Genomic DNA, 12,211 nt, shown 5'->3' on the forward strand with positions numbered 1-12,211 from the left:
CAATAAAATCACTTTTTTTATAAAATCATTTGTTTTCTGTCGACATATTCTAAGACCCATAACTTTTTTTATTTTTGCGTGCACAAAGCGGTGTCAGGGATTATTTTTTGCGGCACGGATTGTCGTTTTAGTACTATTTTGGAGTAAATGTGACTTTTTGGTCACTTTTTATAGCATTTTTTTGGAAGGAGATGTGACCTAAAAACAAAGATTCTGGCGTGGTTTTTCATGGTTCTTTTTTTACGGCGTTCACCGTGCGGGATAAATTACATTATAGTTTTGTACTTTTGGTCGTTACGGACGCGGCGATACCAATTATGTATAGTTTTTTTTAATTTTTACGGGTTTTCCCATAATAAAAGACTTACTATGGGAAAAAAGTCAGTTTAGCTTTATTTTTATTTGAAATGTGTGTGTTTTTATTGTTTTACCACATTTTTATTATCTTTTTTTTACTTTTCTGACTTGTCCCACTAGGGGACATGAGGGCCTGATGCCCCGATCGCTACTCTAATACACTGCACTACATACGAAGTGCAGTGTATTAGCGCTGTCAGTTATTCACTGACAGCAAGCCTATGAGAACGCGCCGCAGGCGGGTCCTCATCGGCTCCCGTACAAGGCAGACTCGGACGCCATTTTCTGGCGTCCGATTGCCACAGCAACCCAGCGATTGCATCACTGGGTTGCCGATCGTGTGAACTGAGCTCTATTGAGCGCAGCATCTGAGGGGTTAATCTGCCGGATCGGAGAGTAGCTCCGGTCCTGGCAGTTACAGGAGTGTGCCAGCTGTATAATACAGCTGTCACCCCAAGGTGATGGTGCCGGCTCTGTTTCTGAGCCCGCACCATCACTGCGCCGTACATGTACGGCGCTTTGCGGGAAGCACCTCCCGACAGCGCCGTACATGTACGGCGCATGTCGGGAAGGGGTTAATGGGACGCTGTTTGTTTACGGATTTTGGCGAGCAATCCGCGTGAATATCCGTTGTGTGAACATGGCCTTGAACATTGGTATGTATACAAGCTTTTCTGTTATTTTTATGTGAACTTGAAATAAAGGTAACCGTGCTAATTTAAGATTTTGTTAATGTTACATTTCAGGCTATGACTGTCCCATCACTGACGGCATCTATGACTATGCTGCTGCTGTAGGAGGAGCGACACTCACTGCAGCTGAACACCTAATGGAAGCCAAGGCCCGCATTGCCATTAACTGGCCAGGTGGTTGGCATCATGCTAAGAAGTAGGCATTGTGGGAGCCATGGGTAAATTCAACTGAAACACAGAATATAGTCTTTTGGCATATTAGTTAATGTTTTGTTTGTGGGACTTTCAATGATCGTTATTTCTATTAATGCAAGTATCAATATTTCCTTTGTCACGTATTACCTTTTTGGGGAAGGAGGGCAGTTATATGTATGCTGGCTTTCTATAACGTAATCATTGCTATCTGTTTTTTTTTTTCCTCTTAGAGATGAAGCTTCAGGATTTTGTTACGTTAATGATGCTGTTTTAGGCATTTTGAAACTGCGGCAAAAATATGACCGAGTGCTGTATATTGATCTGGATTTACATCATGGAGATGGTAAGAAGCATTTCAGTTCTTTTAGTGGTCCTAAAATAAGAAACTTCTGTATTTTCACATTCGTAGAGCATGAAAGTGGTTTTTCCACCATAAACCTTCATGGCATATTATCCTCGGTTTGCAGCGTGTTCGACTGTTTCAATATTTCAATATGGTTTTGTACTCCATTATGTGTTCTCTGCAAACTGCAATAAATAAAAAATAAATATGATCAAGTACACAAGTGTTAATGAGATCTTAGATTTGTCACACATTTCAAAGGTGTTTTATTTTATTTTTTTAACTTTAATCAAGGGTATGTTCACACAGAGTTTCTTGCAAGCAGAAAAATCTGCCACAAAATTCCTTCCGTAATTTTGAGGCAGATTTTGACCTGCCTGCACTTTTTTTGCTGGTTTTTGGCACGATTTCAGATGTGGTTTCCGCATCAAAAACCGCACCAAAAATACTCTGTGTGAACTAGGCTTTAATCTGCAAACTGCATGGAAAGACCAGCATATGTGACCTAAGTCAGGCTGTCACATACTGTGGTCGCTTTTTTTTTTTAACTTTATAACAAATAAATATTTGCTATAGATTATATTATACTAAGCTGCATGGAATTAAATATATTACAGTACTATGTGTATCCAGTAAACTGACATGCTCATCCAGAGCTCATTATTTAAAGGGAATGTGTCATCAAAAAATGACTACTTGTTTAAATCAATTTAAGAAGTTTATTTGTCACATTTATATTCTCACGTTAGTGACCGCCAATACACCTTTTCACAGCTGTCCCCAATGGGCTTTATTCTGATGCAGTAGCCTTTTTACGGTGCTGCTTTATTCTAATGCAGGAAGTTAGATGCTCTGTCACCAGATTCTATATGCTCTATCTCCTACATTATCTGATTGGCGCTGCAATTTAGATAACAGTGGTTTTTATTTTGAAAAACTATCAATTTTGAGCAAGTTATGAACCGTTTTAGATTTATGCTAATTCGTTTCTTAATAGACACCTTGGAGTTTTTTAACCTTTTACCAACTGGCCGTTGTAAAGAGAAGTGTATGACGCTGACCAATCAGCGTCATACACTTCTCATCGTTCCAGCCCAGCTTCTTTCACTGCACACACAGCGTGATCTCGCGAGATCACGCTGTGCTGTCATTCACAGCAAGATCATTCTGTGCTGTGAGTTAAGTCCCACAGAAACTTTACCGAAGTGTCGGGAGTGTGAGAGTGTGAATAGACATCGCATCCTGGCTGGATCCGATGTCTATTCACTCCCAAGACACTTCGGTAAAGTTAGATCACGCTGTGCTGTGAGTACAGCCAATCATGATTGAAGAGAAGTGTATGATGCTGATTGGTCCGCGTCATGCCTGATCGGGGTCAATAACTGTCGGTGGACTTGTACAGCTTTTCTTGACCTGGCAGAGTCATTTGAATTTGCTGATTGATGGCGTTGACAGAATCATTCTTTGGATCCAGTATTGCCCGTTGACATAACCAATTATGATCTTTGTAGTTGAAGGCAATGTTGGGAAAGACACTGTTTGTAAGCTCTTCCACCGACTTGGGAAAATTAGCGAAATCATCATGGAAGCTGATGAGATCCGTCCCATTGTCAACTTGAACAACTCCATTCCCCAGATTGAGTAATCTGCTGGCAAACTCACCAGCTGTGGCATCTCCATGCAGATGAACTCGCAAATTGGTAGTCAGACTCCTCTTCTTGTCATGCCTCCACATCACCGACTGCTTCAAGCAAGCCTTCAATTAGTCTGCTGGTGTTCCCTTAGGAACAATAGGCATTGTCTGATTGAAATCACCGGCCAACACCAAGACAACACCTCCCATGACTGTATCGTTTCCACGCAAGTCCTGCGGAGTTCGATCCAGAGCTTCAAGCGCCAACTTGTGTGCCATCGTGCATTCATCCCAGACAATCATCAAACATTCTTGCAGGACATTTGCCACACCAGTATCTTTGCTGATGTTACAAACAGGAGACGCATCTCGAGTCAAGTTGAGCGGTAATTTGACCGGTAATTTGAACGCTGAATGGGCAGTTCTGCCACCATCAAGCAATGTTGCCGCAATGCCTGAGGAAGCAATCCTGGATTGTTGTCGGATCTTTGCTAACAACAGGTTTATGACCAACGTCTTTCCTGTTCCGCCAGGAACATCCAAGAAGACCATACCACCGGTGTTTTTCACAACCATGTCCAAGATCTGATTGTATGCCGTCGTTTGGTCAGCAACCAAAAGAGGTTAATTCGTTGCAAGATAAGTCTCAAGAGCGCTCCTGTCATAGCTTGTTTCTCAAAGCAATTCCCGTCCAAGTCTTTCGTCGTTGTTACTTTCCGTCGCGGGAAGTCCAAGTTGCTCTAGTCTCTTTCCAACCATCATGAGGGTCTTTTCTTCAAGTAGGATCAATGACATGTTGAACATTTGCGGAGTACAGCTGTCCAATTGGAGTCCCGGGTTTTGCCGTCGTGCTGGCAGAACAACATCCTCCGAGAGGTACTCTTTGTTCTTTTCCCACAGTTCAAGTGGCTTGGATGGTCCACACGTCGTGAGTATGACAGCAAATCTGTTTCGTAAGCTTACTGGTAATTGGCAGGTCGCTGCTTCCTCTAAAGTCTTGTCCAAATGAGAATCACTCTCAAGTAGTCCCCTTTCTTGACATGCTTGCAGATAGGTTGTACAAACATGGTCACCAACAGTCTTGAGGCTAACAAACGATGTCGGGCCTGCTACTGTGTGAAGAAGCGACCGGAGAAAGAAGCACTTGTGGTTGTTTGGGTGCACTGTGTAGACTCTGCCAAGAGCATCACTTGACTTGATTCCAACATGACCTTCCACTGGTGTTACTTGGACTCTTCGCTTGAAAACTCTTGTCGATTTATTCCATGTATAATACTTTGGAACATCGCAGTATAGGAGTGTCGTTGAAAAGTCATCTTTTTGGCAAAGCTTGAAGAATGCTGTCAGTGTGGTGTCTTTGGGCTGCAAAACTTGTTGCGCAGCAGTTTGCTTTGTGAAGTAGACTCTGTCCATTTTCCAAGTGGACGTTGAGATGAACTACCGTCTGATAGCGGTCGTGAATTGGAATGTCCAAAATTTGCCATACAGCCTCGTTGCTACCGATGTAACGTCCAGTTTGGAAGCGATCGATTTCATCAATTGTTTTTTCTTGTCTTTCTTGGCGATTTCATCAGTTGTCTTCCTTGTCTTTCCAAGCCAAAAGCTGCTTTATCTGATCCTTTGTTGACATATTTGCAGATGTGCTTGATCGCCTTAACTGAGTTGCAATATTCAACATTGACGTGAGATTGAAAGGTCTTGGAAAGAAATGGCGAGTAGGGTACAATCCATCTGTTGTCGACCTCGATGTCCTGGTAACTATTGCCAATCTTCATCAATGCAGTGAACCCGCCTTCTCCAACTTTTCTTCTGCGATAAAGTGAATAACCATCTCCAGACTGAGTTTCATGGATCAGCTTGTCTTGGGAATCTCTTTGCACAGAAGCCATCTTTCATGCATGGGGAGCTTGGATTGAGTCTTCCACATGGTCCATGAACCATGTTATTCATGATGATGTCGAATAGCTTTTGATGATCTTGTGCATTTGGGATCTCTGCACTAATTACCGAATCGATCTGATTTGGTCGGATTTTCTCCTCCAGCCAGATCAGTATATGTGCGTGCGGCAAACCTTGTTTTTGCCATTCGATTGTGCACATGAAGCATTGAGTTTTTCCAAATATCTTGCCCTTCGTGAGGACATTCATGAACTTGATAACCTTTTGTCGAGAGACTCGGGCTACCAGATCGTGTCGATCAGTCGCCGATTGTTCTGGCAAGAGCTCTTGGTGAATTTCTTTCCATGTTGGGTTGCACGTAAAAGTAATAAACATGTCAGGCCTTCCATATTTTCGCACATATATCATGGAGTCTTGAGTGTATTTGTGCATTTGTCGAGGACTCCCTGTGAAGCTGGAAGGCAAGATAACCATCTGACCAACATTGCTTGTGTTTCCATCATTGACGACAGCATCTCGAAGGTGGATATAGCTTTAAGCGCGAAGTGCCTTCTGATTGAAATGGATGAAGCGAAGTCGCTCAGTTTTCGATTTTGGCATACATATCAACCAAAAACTGATGGAAAAGATTATGGCACATCAACAGGTGATTTGAATAGCTCGCCCGCATCATAATTCGATAGGCGTAGAAGGCCATTCACAATACTTTTTTCCCGGCGGTAGCATTTTCAGTACTTGGATTTGTTTGGAAGATTTGAATATCGTATCCGTCTTCGCCTTGCCAAAAGATCAGTGGGTACTGATGTGCGTCATATGATCGATGGGTTTCAGAAACTCTCTGAAGTTGATTATCACGCTTCTGCAGCACAATATCCCGATTTTCAAAATCCCCAACAATGACGATAGCAACTTCATCGACAGTTGGTGCGTTGTATCGCCGCTCATGCTCTCCTTTTGGCCTTCTGTCCTCCTTGATGACCACTTTGTAGTTATCCAAAGTCATAGTTTTCAAAGAGCTCTTGAATAACTCGACATAACAGTGATGTTCGTGAAGCATCTGTTGCAGTTCCAGCAGAATGTCGGCCCGAGTTTCCGGGACGTTGCTCTGTCGTTGCTGAATTTGAAGCTTTTCATCGCCCATGAAATAAATCTGCAGAAACTTTGGTGGTTCATTGGGCAATGGCAGCAGCGATCCAAGTCGATGGCAAACTTGTCCCTGAATTTTGAAGGTGGGCATGAAGCCTCTCTCTCAAATTTCATTCACACCAAACAAAGTCATCTTAAAGCAAGAGTTGTAGCGCCTCAAATTTCCCAGAAAGTGCTTGGTTTGGGGAGTGTTCACAGTCATCAGTGACTTGAGTGGTTCTGGTGGTGCAGTAAGTGGGGGTAGTTGAACCTTGCCAGCAGAGCAGCACATGCCAGGTGGCTCTGACTTCCACTTCTGGGCTTCACAATCTTCACAGGTCGTGTCCATGGTTCCAATATTGACCAAGTCGTGCAGATCATATTCAATTGTTGGGTCGTATTGCATAGCAGCTTCGTTCATGCAATCCCAAGATGTTCGTTGAGAAACAATATTTCTTGCGCCTTGTGCTCGAACACGGCGATCAGTCGTTTGAGGTGTTTCTTCAGCTCTTGCAGTCGCTTGTCGCAATCTTTGATCTTCAAGCCGAGCATTGGTCATTTCTGGCGTTTCTGCTGCTCGACGTATTCTTTGAGCCAAGCGTCGACCTTCTCTTTGTTCAGGAATTTTTGTTTTGCGAGCCATAGTCCGTGAAAAGTACATTTCAGTAAAAGTGACTTTTAAACCAGTCAAAAGGAGGCAAACTTTGTTCGATGTCCAATGCAATCGCAAATCACTATTGGTTTGTTTTTCAACCAATCAAAGTGACTCTTAAACCAATCAAAATCTGCAAAGGAGGCAAACTTTGTGAAATGTCCAATCCAATCAAAAATCGATACTGGTTTGTTTTACAACCAATCAAAAATCGTGTTGGTTTGTTTTTCAACCAATCAAAAATCACGATCAGGCAAGTGTGTACTTCGATGCAAATTGAAAAGTGAATGGCAGTGAAAAGTAAATTTCAGTAAAAGCGATTTTTAATCCAATCAAAAATCACAAAAAGGAGGCAAACTTCGTTCAATGTCCAATTAAAAATAGCTATTCCCTGATCGGGCTTCAAACAAACTTTATATAGTTCTATCCAGTATCAGGCTCCTCACACCAACTTCCTTTGACTGTAACAAGATGGCTGTCATCACCATAGTAACCAGCACAGCACATTGAGCCGCATTTATCAAAACTGTTTAATAGAAAAACATATCCTGTGGCCCATAACAACCAATCAAAGCTCAGCTTTCATTTTTTCCCCCACTTCGCTGGAAATATGAAAGCTGCACTGTGGTTGCTATGGTCAACAAATCCAGTTTTTCTATTAGACAGTTGTTTTAAATGAGGTTCACTCTTCTCCCATAAGTTCCAAGATGTCTGCCATTCCAACCAGCACAACACATTGTTCTCATATAAGGCACAAGATGGCTGGTATCACCATAGCAACCAGCACAATGCATTCTTCTGACATAAGCCCCAAGATGGCTGCTATCACCATAGTAACCTTCACAACACATTCTTCTCATATAAACTACAGTGGCTCTCATTATGAGACATATATAACATTGTAATTTTCAGTAAACACTAACATTGAAAGTCTAATTTATATCAATAACCAAAAACATTGTCTGTAACATGGATATAAAAATGAACGTTATAATGGATTGTGTCCATAATAAATCTGGAGACCTTTCCATTACAGAGACATCCCGTTACTGCACAGAGCGTTAGTGTGTGGATGAGGTTATAATCTCACTCGTACCCCTCCCCCATACTATTTATCATTACCAATCAACCCAAACCCATAGTAGCAAAGCATTGATGACTCGCCCCCTTTCTGCCTGAAAACACAAATTTGCATAACCCGGCTTGCTGGACTGTCTCCCACAAAACGGGTTTGTTGGCAAATATACCAAAATACACAACCTGCCTATATATACTAACCTTGATCCAGTATAGTAGAAGGACTGTGATGTCTCCCATGTTACATGTAAGGAAGTTGTTCTGATCATGTCCCAGGAAAACACAGCAGAGATGGCTTCTTTTTGTAGCAGGAGATGGAGTACGGTCTTGTGAGGAATATTGTGCGTCCTCTCCTGGATGTGGAGTCTGGTGGCAGCAGGCGGTGTATTAGATGTGTGTCTGGTCTCTGAATAATGTACCGGGAGGCAGATTATGGTGTCAGCAGCAGCAGCAGCGTGACATCACTCTGGTTGTTACCTGATTGGCTGCTTGTAGGGATGTAAGCTTTTATAATTTCCAAAGCAGGTATTAAAAATCCAAGCAGCGATCTGATTGGTTGTTATGGCTTACAGATGACGTGATCCATTTTAAACCAATGAAAAATCGGGCTTCAACTTTCCAAAATATATAATAGATTCTAGGTTACATGAAAAATATTTTTCACCCACTACCACCAGGTATTGCTGGTTTAATAGGTGAAATGCTGGTGACCGGTACCCTTTAAAGAAGTGAAAATCCGCAACAGAAATTGACATTAAATGTAATCTACATGGCTTGTTCTGTATTCCACTGCTTATTTTTCTTCAAATCTGGACTGAATATCCGCAGCATTTCCGCTCCATGTGCAGGTACCTTTTTAATGTTGACTTTTTTTTTTCTTCCATTGCATGCTCAGATAATCAATATTTGACTTGCTGTTTGTTGTAATTGAAGCAAAAGGGCATATTATTGGCATTGGTCTTGTATAACCGATGTGTTTTTTTTCACTTCAGGAGTGGAAGATGCATTTAGTTTCACATCTAAAGTTATGACTGTTTCTCTACACAAATTTTCTCCTGGCTTTTTTCCAGGTATGTGGTTTATAGTGGTGTTCATATTTTATATCTTGTGTTCTGCATTCTGTTTGTCATCTTATTTTCATTACGGTTTAATTACTGAATTTTACATCACACATCTTCTGGTTACATGGCATTTGCTGAATGAGATCGTTATATTTAGGTAGTTACAGCCAGAAGGCCAGTTTAAATGGGAATTAATTAACTTCAACTAAATTAAGTATAAGCACACTTTATGGCCAAAAGTATGTGGTCCCCTGAACATTAACCCTTTCAGGACCGAGCTCATTTTGGCCTTCAGGACCAGCCCCATTTTTTCAAAGCTGACGTGTCAATTTATGTGGTAATAACTCTGGAATGGTTTTGACTATCCAAGCGATTCTGAGATTGTTTTCTTGCGACATATTGTACTTTGTTAGTGGGAAAATTTGGTCAATAAATTCATTCCTTATTTGTGAAAAACACTAAAATTTAGAGAAAATTTGCAAAAATCATGATTTTTCTAATTTTAAATGTATCTGCTTGTAAAACAGATAGTAATACCACACTAAATAGTTACTATTTCACATATTCTATATGTCTACTTTATATATGCATCGTTTTTCGACCATTATTTTATTTTTCAAGGATGTTACAAGGCTTAGAACTTTAGCAGCAATTTCTCGCATTTTCAAGAAAATTTCAAAAGGCGATTATTACAGGGACCAGTTCAGTTCTGAATCGGCTTTGAGGGCCTTATGTACTAGATAGACCCTATAAATCACCCCATATTAAAAACTGCACCCCTGAAAGTATTTAAAACCGCATTCAGAAAGTTTCTTAGCCCTTTAGGCGCTTCACAGGAATTAAAGCAAAGTAAAGGGGAAATTGACAAACTTTATTTTTTTTGCTGAAATTCATTTGTAATACATTTTTTTTCTGTAACACAGAAGGTTTTACCAGAGAAATGTAACTCAATATTTATTGCCCAGATTCTGCAGTTTTTAGAAATATCCCACATGTGGCTCTAGTGCGATAATGGACTGAAACACCGGCCTCAGAAGCAAAGGAGCACCTAGAGGATTTTGGGGCCTCCTTTTTTAGAATATAATTTATCCTCCATGTCAGGTTTGAAGAGGTCTTGTAGTGCCGAAACAGTGGAAATCCCCCAAAAGTGAAACTACACACCAAGGAATTTATCTAGGGGTACAGTTAGCATCTTGACCCCACAGATCTTTTGCTATATTTATTGGAGTTTGTCTGTGAAAGTGAAAATCTACTTTTTTTCGGAAAAAATATAAAAAAATATATTTGCAAGGAATAAAGAATAAAAAGCACCCCAAAACTTGTAAAGCGACTTCTCCCGATTACGGCAATACCCCATATGTGGTACTAAACTGCTGTTTGGACCCACGGCAGCGCTCAGAAGGGAGGAAGCGCCATATGTATTTTGAAGCGCAGATTTTGCTGGATTGGTTTTCAGCGCCATGTCGCGTTTGCAATGCCCTGGAGGGAGCAAGACAGTGGAAACCGCCCAAAAGTGACCCCATTTTGAAGACTACACCCCTTAAGGAATTTTTCTAGGGGTATAGTTAGCATTTTGACCCCACAGTTTCTTTGCTGAATTTAGTGGAATTAGGCATCTTGTCGGTCGAGCGAGGACACATCGGCACCAGAGGCTACATTTGATTCTGCAGCAGCATCGGCGTTTGCAGGTAAGTCGATGTAGCTACTTACCTGCAAACGCTGATGCTGCTGCAGAATCAACTGTAGCCTCTGGTGCCGATGTGTCCTCGCTCGTCCGACACGATGCAGGACCTGGGGCAGGAAGTGAGTGACGTCACAGCGTGATCTCTCGAGAACACGCTGTGTCTGTGCACTGCCAGAAGCTGGGTGTTAACGAAGAGAAGTGGATGATGCTGATTCGTCAGCATCATACACTCCCATTCACAACGCCCAGCTAGTAAAAGAAGTAAAAACGCCCCGATGTACGCACATAATACACGCCCAGTTGTACTTTAGAAAGCCTCATTTGCATAAATATAAAAATGGTCATAACTTGGCCAAAAATGCTCTTTTTTTTTTTTTTTTAAAACGTTACTCTTATCTGCATTGCAGCGCCGATCTGCTGCAATAGGAGATAGGGGTTGCAAAATCTGGTGACCGAGCCTCTTTAAATTTAGCTGGAATGGTTTTCGAGTGTCATGTCGCATTTGCAAAGCCCCTGAGGTACCAAAACAGTGGAAACCTCCTAAAAGTCCCTTCAGGGTACTGGAACGAGTGATCATTAGGTCGCTGGTACAATACACTAGTATAATATCATTTTTAACAGCGCGATCCGTTCCATTAGTCCCGAGTGTCAACTGTACTACACAGCTGACACCTGCAGAATATGGAGCGGGCGCAGCGCATGAGCCCGCTCCATATATAACCCCCCGCACCACGACATGCCATTAAGTCGTGGTGCGCGAAGGCGTTAATGCGCAGCGGATGGTGCAAAGTGAAAATTAAAATTTTTCACTGATATGCCATTTTAATGCACAATATGTTGTACCCAGTTTGTGCCACTGAAGACTAATACCTCATACAATGTTGAGCGGGTTCTCCCGGATATAAAATATCATATATGTGGACGTAAGCTGGTGTTTGGAAACGCTGTGGGGCTCAGAAGGGAGGGAACGCCATTTGGCTTTTGGAGCGCAGATTTTGCTTGGTAACTATTCTGTTTGGGGTTTTGCTGGTATTTCGGTTTATAATGTGGTGGCATATGTAAGCTGTGCGGAGTACATCAGGACATAATAAGAGGGTATAATAATTTGGTAAATAAATAATCTGCAGATATGTGGCCAGTGTCGCACTGATAAATGGCACCCGATCTTATCCGCTTTTGGACACTGCACAATTTCTGTCGCTATATTCTTAGAGCCAGAACTTTTTTTATTCTTTCTTCACCTGAGCTGTGCGAGGGCTTATTTGTTGCGGGACAATCTGTCGTTTTCATTGGTACCATTTTAGGGTACATGTGATTTTTTTTTTTTTTTTTTATCACTTTTTATTAGATTTTTTTGGCAAGCAAAGTGACATAAAATCTGACAATGTTTTTTGTCTTCTTTTTTTTTTATAGTGTTCACCGTGCGCTATAAATGACATTGTACTTTATTCTGCGGGTCTATACGATTACGGCGATATCATAAGTATATCGTT

The 12,211-nt window shown here is 41.5% G+C and overlaps 1 protein-coding gene across 5 annotated transcripts in view; it reads left to right on the plus strand.

Moving 5' to 3' along the window:
• The window catches only part of HDAC8 (histone deacetylase 8), a 128,771-nt gene that overhangs the window by 40,512 nt on the left and 76,048 nt on the right, over window positions 1-12,211 (plus strand). For all 5 annotated transcript variants that reach the window (XR_012850144.1, XM_075834264.1, XM_075834267.1 and 2 more), the window contains 3 exons: window positions 1,104-1,245; window positions 1,475-1,587; window positions 8,966-9,043. Coding sequence is in view for 4 of the 5 variants with exons in the window: in XM_075834264.1 (XP_075690379.1) it covers window positions 1,104-1,245; window positions 1,475-1,587; window positions 8,966-9,043 (333 nt within the window). In the remaining variant the exon portion in view is untranslated. The remainder of the gene's footprint in view (window positions 1-1,103; window positions 1,246-1,474; window positions 1,588-8,965; window positions 9,044-12,211) is intronic.

This window comes from Rhinoderma darwinii, chromosome 8 (genome assembly GCF_050947455.1).
Source record: "Rhinoderma darwinii isolate aRhiDar2 chromosome 8, aRhiDar2.hap1, whole genome shotgun sequence".
In the NCBI taxonomy this organism is placed as follows: domain Eukaryota; kingdom Metazoa; phylum Chordata; class Amphibia; order Anura; family Rhinodermatidae; genus Rhinoderma; species Rhinoderma darwinii.